We start from the raw sequence: 16,347 nt of genomic DNA on the forward strand, positions 1-16,347 counted from the left end.
AAAGTCCTTAGATATGAAGTATGTGTTCAAAACCCAGTCTGGATCAGGAATGATTGGTTTCTTAACTATAAGCCTTTCAGAACACCAAAGATTGCTAGGAAACTGGAAGGAAGCCTAGTCTGTATGCCTTATTTTGATTTAAACACCCCCACACAAAAACTTATTTGTTCAGTGCAGTTATTATTTAGCAAACTCCTAGCCAGAGCATCATTTGATAGTGTGAAGTACTCGGAGTTCAGAGTTTGATATAATTAAAATTTGGATAAGCTCAGGTTCTAATAGGACCAAAGGCCTTTTTCTTCTAAGATTGGTAAGAGAATAAGATAGATGTCTGTTTCAGGATGCTTTTGAGTAAGGGTTGTAATTTGCCATAGTATTCTTAATTCAGAAAATTTAGGAATTAGAATGCTCATAAACTGATTGCTATTCTAATCCCATGACAATTAAGTATTTTGTTTCTTTTTTTTTGCTATATTAAGATGTTTGATATATGAAGAGCCCTGAGCCAGATTTAAAAATTTTAAAGATGTTGACATAAATTAATAGAACTTTACAACTGTATCACTTAGCTAGTAGTATTCTGGCAAAAACCATAGCCTCACTGATAACATTTGGTTGATGGAATAGTTATTTGAGAAACCAACATGACCAGCTTTATTTTTAAATGAGAATTCATGAGAGGAAACTGTTATTTAGCCTTTTAAAAAAATGTAGACTTTTTAGTGTAATAAAAAGCAAAAGCTAAGACTTTTCTCATCTAAGAAAAAAATTCACCTAATGCTCATTATAAATCTGTATTTCTTATCTGAAATTATTTGCAATTTTCCTTTTTGATGTATTAACTCTACTATTTTTCTTCCATGTTCTAGCATTAAATGATTTTAAACTTGCCCACATTACTTGCTTGTTATAGTTAGCTCTTCTTTTCCTGTTTCTATGATTAACTCCAATAGTATCATAGAATTTTAGAATTTTGAAAATCAGAAGTGATCTTGTTTTATGCTCTTCTAATACTGAATAAATTAAGTCTCAGAGAGATTCTACCAACTTGCCCACCAAAACAGCAGGGCAAAATTAGGCCTACAAATCTAGTTTCTCCTCTCATTATTCCGTAATACCTCAAACCTTGTGCCTTTTCTACTGTCAGAATCTGCTTTCACTTGGATAATACTGAAATGACATTTAAAGTTCCCTGAAATGTTTTCCAGTAGTTTGATCATCATTTAGCATGCAAAGAATGATTTTATTAAGGCTGACAAGTTTCTACTAAGTTTTTTTATATATATATTTCAGTTTGAATAGCTATGAACAACTCATTTGAGGCTAATCTGAACCTCAAAATTTAGCTTTTAGCAAAGTAACTTCCTAAGAATTTTTTTCCAAGAAATTCTGGTAAAATTTAACTTAAAAAATAAAATCACTTGAAAATTTATGGAACTTAAAAGAAACCTTTATTGGAGATGAAGATCTAATTTATATAATTTTATACTGAACAGTTCATAATAAAATGGTCTTTTCCCCAGTGCTGTGTTTATCACTGAAAATTCCACATAAGGAAATATGAAGTTTGAAGTAGAGAGCATTGCTTGCTTTTTATGTTAATTATAGTGTAATAAACAGATGTTTATTAATTATAAAAAGCAAATAAATTAGTAATATTAATCCTATACTATTTCAAATTAATATGATTTTTTGTCTTAGTCACAAATAATTGTCTCATCTGAAGCAATGGGAAGAATTGAAACTAATCTTTTAGAAAATCTACAAAACAAACTGAAAAGTCTGTTGTTAATCTAGAATACTTGATCCATATACAGTATAGTTTGCAACATAACTTTATTGTTCACTGGTAATCAAAGCATTTATTAAATTTCTTCAGAACTAATTGAAACATTTACATAGTTTAGCAGCCTGAAATCTCATAGATTTAGAGCTTAATGCATAACCAGAGTTGAAAGATTATGATTCAGCATGATATTGAACCAATGCTGATCAAAGAAAACGTGTAAGACAAAAAGGCCCTTAGGAAATGTTACCCTATGAAGTGCCACTTGTCCTTAACTGGAGTTTAACACAAATCTCTGAAGATAAAACTCCATCAGAAGTAGCACAATAATGGCAGCTGGGCATGCCAGCTACAACATACCAGCCTGTGTGTGTGTTCTTTCTGTCTCTTAAGTACTGTGAAATCTCTGAAATCAGTCTCTCAGTTTCTCTCTCTTCCTGCCCAGCCCCTTTCGCCTTCTTTCTTCCCTTTAATCCTACCTTTCTCCTCCCAGCATCTCAGTCTTCTGTTTCTCCTTCCTTCTTCCCTCTCTGTATTCTTCATTTGATTCATGATGACCTTAAATTCATCTGCATCATTTTATATACAGCTATATTTTGTTATTCAGGTTTCCTAGAATACTAATTTTTTAAAAGAATTATTTTTACTTTTGTGTACATTTGGGATTTTCTCCTTCTCTGCAAGATTGTGACGTAAAATTTTAATTAAGTAAAACTGTCAGTGAAGATAATGGAATTTGAATATCTCCATCAGTAAAACCATCACTCATTTTGTACTTTTGCTATTGTGTCACTTATCTGTCTTTCATATGATGGTAAAATATGCCTGTGGTTACAGCATTGATAAAATATAGAATTATTTTTGAAAGACTAGTTTGTTTTCACCTAAATTGTTGTTTAGTGATTGTGGTTTAACACATGATTCTTTTCACTTAATCTCAGAAACTGTCAATTTAGTTTTTCCATTGGAACAATCCAACATTAGCCTAATATGCTTTGCCTAATATGCTTTACGTTGTACTGTCTCAGCCAAGTTCTGTCCCCATTAACCAGTTTATTCTATGACAAGTTGCTTAACAGATGTCATTCTGGGAAGAACAATGAAGCCAAATACTTGTGCAATGGCTAACATTACTCTAACTTTGATCACTTTTGTTCAGCACATCAGTCTGGCGTTGTGCTTTATACCAACATAACACTATAGCCAGAACATGCTTTTCAGGCTTAGAATAGCACAGGAATGTTATTCAATTCAGTGCAGTTGCAGATGAGTTAATGGAAGAAGAAAAATACTGTTTATTTCATAATACCATATTGTTGTGTTTCGGAATTAAGGTGGAATTTAAAGAATCCCACTCCAGAGTTACTTGTTTATATACCCAACCCATAGTATTTGTATATACTCTTCAGGGCTGGGGTAGGCTTGCCACCTTTCTAACAGATGTAAATATTTGTCTTGCCTTTCTTTTTTCACCCCAAAAAATAGCCAATGAAGCTTTGGTATATCTTGACAACATAATTCAAAAATAACTTTAAGAAGGGAATTTTTTGTGTTGAGACCTAAGTCTCCTCAAACTCCCTTTTCTGACCTTTCCCTTTCTTTTATTAATATAATGCTTTGAGTTTATGGAACACTTTTCTCCTTAAGAGCACTAGTGTTTAGCATGACAGAGTAGTCTGGGCTAGTGGAAGTGGTCAGAAGTTTGCCCGCTGCATTTGGTTAAATTGTTGAGTTGGTAATAATTAATGAAAATTTCCAAACTTAATAAAACTGACCATAAACAAAATACTGCATGGTAGACTGGCCCTTGCTAAGACCCTCTGAAGAAAAGCTGTTCGTTTGAATTGAGTGGGGATCAAGCCATGCCCCCAAGCTCCTTAGTTCTCACTTACTTAGTCTTTTTTCACAGGTGTACATTAGAGATAAAAAATAGATTGGGTTCCATGTTTTGTTTTCTTTCTTTTCTTTTCTTTTCCTTTTCCCCAGTGAATATATATCTCTGTTTCACTGGAAGGATAACTTAGATGTGTTTATGTCTAATAAACAGTAATGTGATACAAGATGCTGTAATTGGACAACATGATACTTTAGGATTCTGCATTTTTAAAACATGAATGAATACTGCTTGTTTTCCATATCGAAGTGGCATCATAGAACGGATTATGTGCAACATTTCAATATTAGCTTTACTTGTTACAGTCAAGGGTAATCCTGTAACTAACCGGAAGAGTTAGTTTAAGATGAGTGATCTCTCAATTCATAGGACTTGTTATTTTTAAAAATTTGTACATTCAGAATGAAATAGAATTTCTGTATCCTATTTATAAGTAAAGCTGAAGACAGATATGACACCTCTTAATTACTGGGTAACATAGAGTTTAACCTTCCAACACTTTATTTGGAGAAATTACTTGCCTCCTGTCCTTTTAAAATGAAAGGTATAATGTTGCTGGTTGAGAGTAGTAGTTTTTCATCTTTAACAGTATTTTGAAAAGTATCATTACTCTATTTTCAGGAAGAGCCTAAATAGTATGTTAACAGATGGTTTTTAGTGAATAATCTGTTGAAATAATTTTTAATTTGGAGTGATATCAAAGAAATAATCTCTGCTTTATTAAGTTTTTATATCTTTGAAACTTACAGCAAATAATATAGTTTCAGGCTTTTCCTCCTGCCCTCTCTAAAAAATGAAACAAAACAAACAAAAACTACCATCTTCTCTCTCTCCCACATAGAAACTTGAGGTACATCTTTTGTTTATTGCACATCTTGAGTCATTTAAAAACTTAATACATTATTAACATTTATAATTATAGTCTATCATAGATGAACTGTGTACCTAAAGATTTCTGACTGAAAAGAAGCTTAAAGTCATCCCGGAATATAAAAACAATCGGTAGAGGGAGATGTTTCTTGAACCTTCATTTCATCTAGCCTTCATTGAGGATCTCTGCTTTCAAATTTGGTTTAGAATTTTTCACAAAATTTTTCTGACTTTTGTTTTCCGAGTTTCAAATTTTGGTTTCAAATCCAGAAGAGAAAAGGAAAAGGAAATACATCACGTAAGTGGCAATGATCCTAAGTCATGTGGAAACCTTATTTTAATTGTGCTTTTTCTTTGTATAGGTAAAGAGAAATGTGTATGACCTTACGAGTATCCCCGTTCGCCATCAATTATGGGACGGCTGGCCAACTTCTGCCACAGATGACTCGGTAAGTGACAGTTGAGTTATCAGTTTTTTATTCTCTTCTCTCTTTTGCCACTTTCAGTCTAATTGGCTCTGATAATAAGCAGAATCAAATGTGTTGAATGTTCCATTGAAAGAACCTTATAAATCAAATAATGTGAAAATAAGGAGTTGTGATAATTTGAATTCACTTGCAAAGCAGATATCATAAACCAAGTATATCAACATTCTTTTGGTAATAATGTAGTATCAATATCAGGAGTTTGATATTGTTTGCTTTCACTTAATTTTTTTCCTTGATGGGAAGAATATATTTAGACGTTCCTAGTGAAATATCCCAAGGACAAAATTTTTTTTCCCTAAATTATAAATGTCTCAAAATCAACCTAATCATTAGATTTAATTTTAAAACTACATTTCCCATAGTCAGTTGATACTTTTTTAAAAAGTTAATTTTTACAGAAATTTTAATGGCTCTTCTTAAATATACCCATAATTTTCATCACCATAAAAAGCTAGAGAAAAAATTTAGTCTGTCGTATTTACCTATTGTTAAATCTATTTACAATGATTATCCTATTGTAAATTTTGAAACCTTTCCTATCTCTTCTCTGTTTGCAGTGATTATTCTTTTCCAAGAAAGAATAATTTTATCATATAAGGAGGCCAGCTGAAATTATATTTTGGCCACTTTTACCCATAATCTTTTTCTGACTAGATACCCTTTAAAAGAAAAAAAAAAAAGGAAAAATTGAGAATGTTTCAAGAATGTTGACATTAAGTCCACTGTTTGTAATAAATAGGGCTAAAAAGAAATTGAGGCTTTGTGAACACCTTTTAATAATAAACACCCACATGTGATTATAGCTAAGAAGTGAATTACCTTTTTGTATTTTCTAGTAAATACTATGTTTCTATCTGGATAATAATTACTCATTCTCTTTCAGCATAACTGTGATACATTTTATGGAAGATAGAAACATTTTTAAACAATTTATGTAGATGATATCTGTGTCTAAATTACTCCATGATTTAAACACTGTGCTTTTGGAAAATGCATTATAGGTTATAAAACTTTAAAAAAACTTATAAAACTTTAATAAAACTTAAAAATAATCAGAAGATAGAGGAACATTTTTTTTAAGTGAACCTTTCAGGAAAAAAATTATTTATGTATAGGCACATTTATTTCTAAGCAACTGATCTTAATGTTGATATAGTAAATCATTAGGATTATTAGCCATGGTTGTCCATGGCTAACTGGCAGGGCTGTGGTTGTTGGTTTTAGTTTGGATTTTTTTTTCCCTGTTGGAAAAAATTTTACACATGTGACAGAAAATGTGCTACATTTATTTTTACAAAAATAAGAATAATGTTCATAAATAATAGCCTTCTGATTATCTGGGGAGACGAGAAACCAGAAATGTTCTTAGCATTGTCTAATAATCTGCTACAAGAAATAATAACATTAATAGAAGAAAATAAGATCCGAGCATGTCATTTAAAATCTCTGAGCTTTAGTTATCTCACTAATTTGCAGTACTGTTATGAGGATGATTAGTGTTTATGTATATGTATATACATAACATGTATATATTGTACCTGGCTCATAGTAGACACTCAATAAATGAGTCACTATTACAATTAATATTAACATAATACTAGCTCACGTAAGTATCACATGCAAGAATTGGCTGGGTTATATAAATGAAATGGAATTTGAGATTTGCTTCAGAATAACTTGTGGAAAAAAAATAACATGTGGAGTTGGTACAGTAAGTAGATAGGCAAATCCATATTAGCCATGTATTGATCATTGTCAAAGCTGGATGATGTGTAAATTCAATTTATTATACTGTTTTCTCAACTTTCATATATACTTGAAATTTTCTATAATACAAGGTTTAAAGCAAAAATAATTTTAAGAACATAAGGTGATTTAGTCCAGAAATGTGAGACTTCATAGGGTTTTAAAAGCTCTGAGACCCCATACTTGAAGATGCCAGATTGAAATAGGCTTTTCAGATGCAAGTTCCAAGAGTGATAAGTAAACTTAGTGAAAAATTCAGTGCTAAATTCTTCTGCAGCATTGTGCCTTATACGTTTTAGGTGTTAAAAAATTAAACTGAGTTGACAGTCTTTTATGAGGCCCATATTTTAATGATTGTTAGAACATTTAATTTTTTACCAGAGTTCTAATGGAATTTCATTCCCTATAGGAGAATATGGAAAGCAGCTTAAACTCACCATATTCGAGACTATAATACTGCCTGGTACTGTATCTAAGTCACAGCTAACACAAGCGGGAATCTCCATTAAGAGACTTGATTCTTTTTGCCTCATTATTCATATTTGCACCTTGTCCCAGAACCTGTGAAGTGATGCCTGCCCACACCTCCCCAGAGCAAATGTTGCCACATTGGCAGGATGTTGCCTTGAGCTGCATGATTTGATACAACAAAGATGTTTAGGGCCAGGCTGCCTTTAACTGGTGCCATAGCAGATCCACTAGCTCCAGTATTTAGGTTTTGGCAAAAATGGCTTATAACTGTAGTCTTCTAAGGAGATCCCAGCCAAAGAAATGTCATGAAACCTTTCTTTCATTAGGATTATAAAAACTCATAAATCTGGTGCTTGTAATCTATATTGTTGCAGGCACTGGTGTTTTTTACTTATTTAAATCACTCAAGTGGAGGCATCTGCTACAAAACAAGATCGTCCTCACAGCTTAGGGCATGAATTGGGTACAGCTGAGAAATGTCAGCTGTGTAAACAGCCTGAAATGTGTTACCAACAAAAATATAATTAATTTCTTTCCAAGACAGTGTGCCATAACTTAATACTTAGAATGGTTTAACTTTCAGAGAAAGCACCTGAACATTTTCTTCCCAGTGCCAGAGTAGAGGATTGATTATAAAGGTCATTAAAAGTGAGGTTAGTTTGCACTTTTCCTGCTCAAATGCAGATATTTGTGTGGCTTTGAATATATAGTAACTTTAGATACTGGTGGCTTCCATGAATTTATGGGAATATCTTAGATCAAGAAGTTAATGGATTTGAGATGATGCAAGTGTTCTAAAATTAGATTGTGACGAGGTTGCACAACTCTGTAAATTTGATAAAAATCATTGAATTGAACACTTAAAAATGAGTAAATTTTATGGAATGTAAATTATACCTCAAAAGCTATTTTTTAAAAAGTTAATGGAGAGAACTAGATTAAAATACTTTCTTCATTTACATTTTTATGTTGCATGAGAAATTTTCTGCAATAACACAGGAGATGTTTTCTTTAGCGTACTCTCATTAACCTTTGACTTAGCAAACAGGACAAAGAAATAGACTTCTTATAATTAGATTCTTGAATAATCTTGAGTCTCTTACCAACTTGATAGACTACACTCTTTTGACATTTTCAATGCTTCTCAGTGAAGCCAACAATCATTTAAAACATTGTTGTCCCATCTCCCTTCAGAGTTGAAATATTTTCTTTGCTTGTAGTTGTACTCTAATGGGGTATGGGATACTGTATGAATTGTCAATAACTCTTTCAGTTCCTTTTGCACTCTTTCACCAGGGAAATAGGTATCTAAAGCTGCACCAGTAGGGGAATGTTTTCATGCTGTGACAGTTCAGCTGTGAGAACAAGGAGTTGCAAGTAGGCGAAATCTCATTTTACACTTTAACAAGGAAGCTCTTGGTTTCCAGAGAGTAGAAATAATTTTAACACTGAATTATGCCTAGACACCTCATTTATTATAATGCAGACAATTTGAATATATGTAGGTTTTAAAATTCCAAGTTTTAATAATACTTATAGAAAGGAAGAAAAGTCCTTCTGTTTTTGTTTTTAATTTTTTAATAGTTTAATGTATTTTAATAGAAAACTTATAGGAATGGCACAGAAAGACAACAGTAAAAACATGTACTTGCATGTAGGACAACTCAGAAAAGTATAGTGAATGGAAAGGATCTACTGTATGATAAAAATGCTACAGACACCATTTAGTTAAGCCATCAATACGAAGTTTACTTGTTTTAAAAAAATCCAAATGTTTGCATTGTGCAGAAAAATTTAACAGGTTTATTTATCATTCTTCTTATAAAGTGGAACTGCTGAAACTTGTTTACTGAAATATTTTGACTTGCATTAATGCTTTATGTCCCTGCATTTATATTAAAAATTCACACACAAATGAAAATGGAAAAATTGCCAATACCTGATTTGTGTCCCCTATTTTTCCACTTGCAGTCATATGCTTAGGTATCTTTTGACCCGATGGAAAAACCTTTGTAACATTCTCAATTAACAATAACAGGAAGAAGAGAAATTCTATTTATTAAAGAATGAAATGTTTTCCGGGGATCCTTGGGTGGCTCAGTGGTTTGGCGCCTGCCTTTGGCCCAGGGCGCGATCCTGGAGTCCCGGGATCGAGTCCCGCGTCGGGCTCCTGGCATGGAGCTTGCTTCTTCCTCCTCCTGTGTCTCTGCCTCTCTCTCTCTCTCTCTCTATAAAAAAAAAAAAAGAAAAAAAAAAAAGAATGAAATGTTTTCCATCATAGTGTATTCTTTAGCACTTTCTCCGTATGTGCAGCATACTAGCTTTTGGCATAATTGTTACACATTTGGCATGGATAGCACACCCATTGATGTTTTCAGAAAGGCCCACCAGATAGGCTTCACTTGCTTCCTGCAAACCACCAATACCTGCACTCCAGAGGCACAGATCTGTTTTGAAGTCCTGAGTAATTTCTTACACCAGCCACTGGAAAGGAAGTTTGCGAATCAGAAAGTTCAGCAGACTTCTGATAACCTCTAATTTCACTGAATACCACAGTACCAGGCCTGTAACAATTAGGTTTCTTCACCCCTCCAATAGAGAGTACATTCTCGCTAGCAACTTTTATTTTTTTTTTTAATTAATTTTTATTGGTGTTCAATTTACCAACATACAGAAAAAACACCCAGTGCTCATCCCGTCAAGTGTCCACCTCAGTGCCCGTCACCCATTCCCCTCCAACACCCGCCCTCCTCCCCCCTTCCACCACCCCTAGTTCGTTTCCCCGAGTTAGGAGTCTTTATGTTCTGTCTCCCTTCCTGATATTTCCCAACATTTCTTCTCCCTTCCTTTATATTCCCTTTCACTATTATTTATATTCCCCAAATGAATGAGAACATACACTGCTTGTCCTTCTCCGATTGACTTATTTCACTCAGCATAATACCCTCCAGTTCCATCCACGTTGAAGCAAATGGTGGGTATTTGTCGTTTCTAATCGCTGAGTAATATTCCATTGTATACATAAACCACATCTTCTTTATCCATTCATCTTTCGATGGACACCGAGGCTCCTTCCACAGTTTGGCTATTGTGGCCATTGCTGATAGAAACATCGGGGTGCAGGTGTCCTGACGTTTCGTTGCATCTGAATCTTTGGGGTAAATCCCCAACAGTGCAATTGCTGGGTCGTAGGGCAGGTCTATTTTTAACTCTTTGAGGAACCTCCACACAGTTTTCCAGAGTGGCTGCACCAGTTCACATTCCCACCAACAGTGTAAGAGGGTTCCCTTTTCTCTGCATCCTCTCCAACATTTGTTGTTTCCTGCCTTGTTAATTTTCCCCATTCTCACTGGTGTGAGGTGGTATCTCATTGTGGTTTTGATTTGTATTTCCCTGATGGCAAGTGATGCAGAGCATTTTCTCATGTGCATGTTGGCCATGTCCATGTCTTCCTCTGTGAGATTTCTCTTCATGTCTTTTGCCCATTTCATGATTGGATTGTTTGTTTCTTTGGTGTTGAGTTTAATAAGTTCTTTATAGATTTTGGAAACTAGCCCTTTATCTGATATGTCGTTTGCAAATATCCTCTCCCATTCTGTAGGTTGTCTTTTAGTTTTTTTGACTGTATCCTTTGCTGTGCAAAAGCTTCTTATCTTGATGAAGTCCCAATAGTTCATTTTTGCTTTTGTTTCTTTTGCCTTTGTGGATGTATCTTGCAAGAAGTTACTGTGGCCGAGTTCAAAAAGGGTGTTGCCTGTGTTCTCCTCTAGGATTTTGATGGACTCTTGTCTCACATTTAGATCTCTCATCCATTTTGAGTTTATCTTTGTGTATGGTGAAAGAGAGTGGTCCAGTTTCATTCTTCTGCATGTGGATGTCCAATTTTCCCAACACCATTTATTGAAGAGACTGTCTTTCTTCCAATGGATAGTCTTTCCTCCTTTATCGAATATTAGATGACCATGCATTTCAGGGTCCACTTCTGGGTTCTCTATTCTGTTCCATTGATCTATGTGTCTATTTTTGTGCCAGTACCACACTGTCTTGATGACCACAGCTTTGTAGTACAATCTGAAATCTGGCATTGTGATGCCCCCAGCTATGGTTTTCTTTTTTAAAATTCCCCTGGCTATTCGGGGTCTTTTCTGATTCCACACAAATCTTAAAATAATTTGTTCTAACTCTCTGAAGAAAGTCCATGGTATTTTGATAGGGATTGCATTAAACGTGTAAATTGCCCTGGGTAACATTGACATTTTCACAATATTAATTCTGCCAATCCATGAGCATGGAATATTTTTCCATCTCTTTGTGTCTTCCTCAATTTCTTTCAGAAGTGTTCTATAGTTTTTAGGGTATAGATCCTTCACCTCCTTGGTAAGGTTTATTCCTAGGTATCTTATGCTTTTGGGTGCAATTGTAAATGGGATTGACTCCTTAATTTCTCTTTCTTCAGTCTCATTGTTAGTGTATAGAAATGCCATTGATTTCTGGGCATTGATTTTGTATCCTGCCACGCTACCAAATTGCTGTATGAGTTCTAGCAATCTTGGGGTGGAGGCTTTTGGGTTTTCTATGTAGAGTATCATGTCATCGGCGAAGAGGGAGAGTTTGACTTCTTCTTTGCCAATTTGAATGCCTTTAATGTCTTTTTGTTGTCTGATTGCTGAGGCGAGGACTTCCAGAACTATGTTGAACAGCAGTGGTGAGAGTGGACATCCCTGTCTTGTTCCTGATCTTAGGGGAAAGGCTCCCAGTGCTTCCCCATTGAGAATGATATTTGCTGTGGGCTTTTCGTAAATGGCTTTTAAGATGTCAAGGAAAGTTCCCTCTATCCCAACACTCTGAAGTGTTTTGATCAGGCATGGATGCTGTATTTTGTCAAATGCTTTCTCTGCATCCAATGAGAGGATCATATGGTTCTTGGTTTTTCTCTTGCTGATATGATGAATCACATTGATGGTTTTACGAGTGTTGAACCAGCCTTGTGTCCCAGGGATAAATCCTACTTGGTCATGGTGAATAATTTTCTTAATGTGTTGTTGGATCCTATTGGCTAGTATCTTGAGAATTTTTGCATCCATGTTCATCAGGGATATTGGTCTGTAATTCTCCTTTTTGGTGGGGTCTTTGTCTGGTTTCGGAATTAAGGTGATGCTGGCCTCATAGAACGAATTTGGCAGTACTCCATCTCTTTCTATCTTTCCAAACAGCTTTAGTAGAATAGGTATGATTTCTTCTTTAAACGTTTGATAGAATTCCCCTGGGAAGCCATCTGGCCCTGGACTCTTGTGTCTCGGGAGGTTTTTGATGACTGCTTCAATTTCCTCCCTGGTTATTGGCCTGTTCAGGTTTTCTATTTCTTCCTGCTCCAGTTTTGGTAGTTTGTGGCTTTCCAGGAATGCATCCATTTCTTCTAGATTTCCTAATTTATTGGCATACAGCTGTTCATAATATGTTTTTAGAATCGTTTGTATTTCCTTGGTGTTGGTAGTGATCTCTCCTTTCTCATTCATGATTTTATTAATTTGAGTCTTCTCTCTCTTCTTTTTAATAAGGTTCGCTAATGGTTTATCTATCTTATTAATTCTTTCAAAGAACCAACTCCTGGTTCTGTTGATCTGTTCCACAGTTCTTTTGGTCTCGATATCATTTAGTTCTGCTCGAATTTTAATTAACTGTCTTCTTCTGCTGGGGGTGGGGTCCATTTGTTGCTTTTTCTCTAGTTCCTTTATGTGTAAGGTGAGCTTTTGAATTTGAGTTCTTTCCAGTTTTTGAATGGATGCTTGTATTGCGATGTATTTCCCCCTCAGGACTGCTTTTGCTGCGTCCCAAAGATTTTGAACGGTTGTATCTTCATTCTCATTAGTTTCCATGAATCTTCTCAATTCTTCCTTAATTTCCTGGTTGACCTTTTCATCTTTTAGCAGGATGGTCCTTAACCTCCATGTGTTTGTGGTCCTTCCAAACTTCTTGTTGTGATTAAGTTCTAATTTCAAGGCATTGTGGTCTGAGAATATACAGGGGACTATCACGATCTTTTGGTATCGGTTCAGACCCGAGTTGTGACCCAGTATGTGGTCTATTCTGGAGAAAGTTCCATGTGCACTTGAGAAGAATGTGTATTCAGTTGAGTTTGGATGCAAAGTTCTGTAGATATCTGTGAAATCCATCTGGTCCAGTGTATCATTTAAAGCTCTCGTTTCTTTGGATATGTTGTGCTTAGAAGACCTATCTAGTATAGAAAGAGCTAGATTAAAATCACCAAGTATAAGTGTATTATTATCAAAGTATTTCTTCAGTTTGGTTATTAATTGGTTTAAATATTTGGCAGCTCCCACATTTGGGGCATATATATTGAGAATTGTTAAGTCTTCTTGTTGGATAGATCCTTTGAGTATGAGATAGTGTCCCTCTTCATCTCTCACTATAGTCTTCAGGGTAAATTTTAATTTATCTGATATAAGGATGGCTACCCCTGCTTTCTTTTGAGGACCATTTGAATGGTAAATGGTTCTCCAACCTTTTATTTTCAGGTTGTAGGTGTCCTTCTGTCTAAAATGAGTCTCTTGTAGACAGCAAATAGATGGGTCCTGCTTTTTAATCCAGTCTGAAACCCTGCGCCTTTTGATGGGGTCATTAAGCCCATTCACGTTCAGAGTTACTATTGATAGATATGAGTTTAGTGTCATCATATCTATTCAGTCCTTGTTTTTGTGGATTGTTCCACTGAACTTCTTCTTAAAGGGGAATTTTAAGAGTCCCCCTTAAAATTTCTTGCAGAGCTGGTTTGGAGGTTACATATTCTTTTAGTTCCTGCCTGTCTTGGAAGCTCTTTATCTCTCCTTCCATTTTGAATGAAAGCCTTGCTGGATAGAGTATTCTTGGTTGCATGTTCTTCTCATTTAGGACCCTGAATATATCCTGCCAGCCCTTTCTGGCCTGCCAGGTCTCTGTGGAGAGGTCTGCTGTTACCCTAATATTCCTCCCCATAAAAGTCAGGGACTTTTTTTCTCTTGCTGCTTTAAGGATCTTCTCCTTATCTTTGGAATTTGCAAGCTTCACTATTAAATGTCGAGGTGTTGATCGGGTTTTGTTGATTTTAGGGGGGGATCTCTCTATTTCCTGGATCTGAATGCCTCTTTCCCTTCCCAGATTCGGAAAGTTTTCAGCTAGGATTTGTTCAAATACATATTCTGGCCCTCTGTCCCTTTCGGCGCCCTCGGGAACCCCAATTAAACGTAGGTTTTTCTTCCTAAGGCTGTCATTTATTTCCCTTAATCTATCCTCATGGTCTTTTAATTGCCTGTCTCTTTTTTCCTCAGTTTCCCTCTTTGCCATCAGCTTGTCTTCTATGTCACTCACTCGTTCTTCCACCTCGTCAAGCCTTGTCGTTAGGACTTCTAGCTTGGATTGTATCTCATTTAATTGATTTTTAATTTCTGCCTGATTGGATCTCAATTCTGCAGTCATGAAGTCTCTTGAGTCCTTTATGGTTTTTTCTAGAGCCACCAGTAGCTGTATAATAGTGCTTCTGAATTGGCTTTCTGACATTGAACTGTAATCCATATTTTGTAACTCTGTGGGAGAGAGGGCTGTTTCTGATTCTTTTTTTTGAGGTGAGGTTTTCCTTCTAGTCATTTTGTTCAGTGCAGAGTGGCCAAAAACAAGTTGTATTGGGAAAAGGAGAAAAAGAGAGAGAAGGAAAGAAAAGAGAAAAAGAAAAAAGAGAAAGAAGAAAAAAAGGGGGGGGGGGAAGAGAAGAAAAAGAAAGAAAGGAGAAAAAAGAAAAAAAAGGGGGGGTGGGGGACGCAATCAGAAATCAAGAAGAAAGAGAGAAAAGAAAAAAAAAAGCACAAAACAAAACAAAACAAAAAAAACAAAACAAAAAAAACACGGGGGAGTATCTTCCGATTCTGTGTTCTTTAAGTCCCTTGACTTCCCTTGGAACTTGTCCCTCTAGCTGGTCTTCTGGGGGAGGGGCCTGCTGTGCTGATTCTCAGGTGTTAGCACTTGGGGGAGCTGCTCTGCCCCTGCCTGGTGCAGGGCTCAGTGGGGGTTGTTCACCCCGTGAGGCCCCGGGAGGAAGCCACAGTGGCGGGGGCAGCTCTGGGACCCTGAAGTCAGCCCCCCGCAGTAGCTCCGGGGCTCTCCGTCTGCAGGGCCTGGAGGCTCCCAGGCGGGGCCCTGATCTGCTCAGTTCCAGGCAGGAGCGTCCTCGCTGTCCTGGGCCCTCCCGGCCTCTGCCTGTCCCGGGGGGAGGCCGGATCCTGGGCTGTGTCCCGGCGCCCTGTGCTCCGGGGCCTGCGCTGTTGGATTCGCGCTCCCGGCGGTGCAGCCTCCTCCGCGGAGCCGCCGCCCGAGCCCCTCCGAGCTGTTCCCGGAGTCGCGCCGCCCCCTCCGGGCTGAGGTTCTTCCTCCGCCCGAGCCGCCGCTGCCGAGCTGTTCCCGGAGCCCCGCCGCCCCCTCCGCGGAGCTTCTTCCTCCGCCCGAGCCGCCGCTGCCGAGCTGTTCCCGGAGCCGCGCCGCCCCCTCCGCGGAGCTTCTTCCTCCGCCCGAGCCGCCGCCGCTGAGCTGTTCCCGGAGCCCCGCAGCCCCCTCCGCGGAGCCGCCGCCCGAGCCCCTCCGAGCTGCTCCGGGTCCCGCCGAGCGCTGCAGCCCTTAGGGAGCTCGGCGCACTCTCCGGGGCGCAGTTCCTCTGTTACTGTCCCAGGGAGCCCGAGGGCATCCCCGCCCTCCTGGGGATCCTGCTCCAATTCCCCGGGAGGCCTTTCCCCCGGGAAGGTCGGTGCAGCTCCTGCTCCTCCGGGACGGGGCTCTCTTGTCCTGGGGACACTCGCCCCGGCCTCAGCCCGGCTCCTCGCGGGGCCCCTCCCCCTTGGAGGTCTTTTGTGTCTTTCTTTTTCCCCGTCTTCCTACCTTGATAGAAGCGCGAACTCTTCTCACTGTAGCGTTCCAGCTGGTCTCTCTTTAAATCTCAGGCTGAATTCGTAGATTTTCAGGATGATTTGAATGTTTTCTAGGTAATTTGTTGAGGACAGGTGATTTGGAGACCCTACTCTGCCGCCATCTTGCCCCTCCTCCTCGCTAGC

The 16,347-nt window shown here is 37.6% G+C and overlaps 1 protein-coding gene across 5 annotated transcripts in view; it reads left to right on the forward strand.

The window, feature by feature from the left end:
* Positions 1–16,347, forward strand: part of FAF1 (Fas associated factor 1) — a 461,294-nt gene that overhangs the window by 252,360 nt on the left and 192,587 nt on the right. For all 5 annotated transcript variants that reach the window (XM_025991860.2, XM_025991862.2, XM_025991861.2 and 2 more), the window contains one exon: positions 4,913–4,999. In XM_025991860.2, coding sequence (XP_025847645.2) covers positions 4,913–4,999 — 87 coding nt within the window. The remainder of the gene's footprint in view (positions 1–4,912; positions 5,000–16,347) is intronic.

The sequence above is a fragment of the Vulpes vulpes genome, chromosome 10 (assembly GCF_048418805.1).
Source record: "Vulpes vulpes isolate BD-2025 chromosome 10, VulVul3, whole genome shotgun sequence".
Lineage (NCBI taxonomy): Eukaryota > Metazoa > Chordata > Mammalia > Carnivora > Canidae > Vulpes > Vulpes vulpes.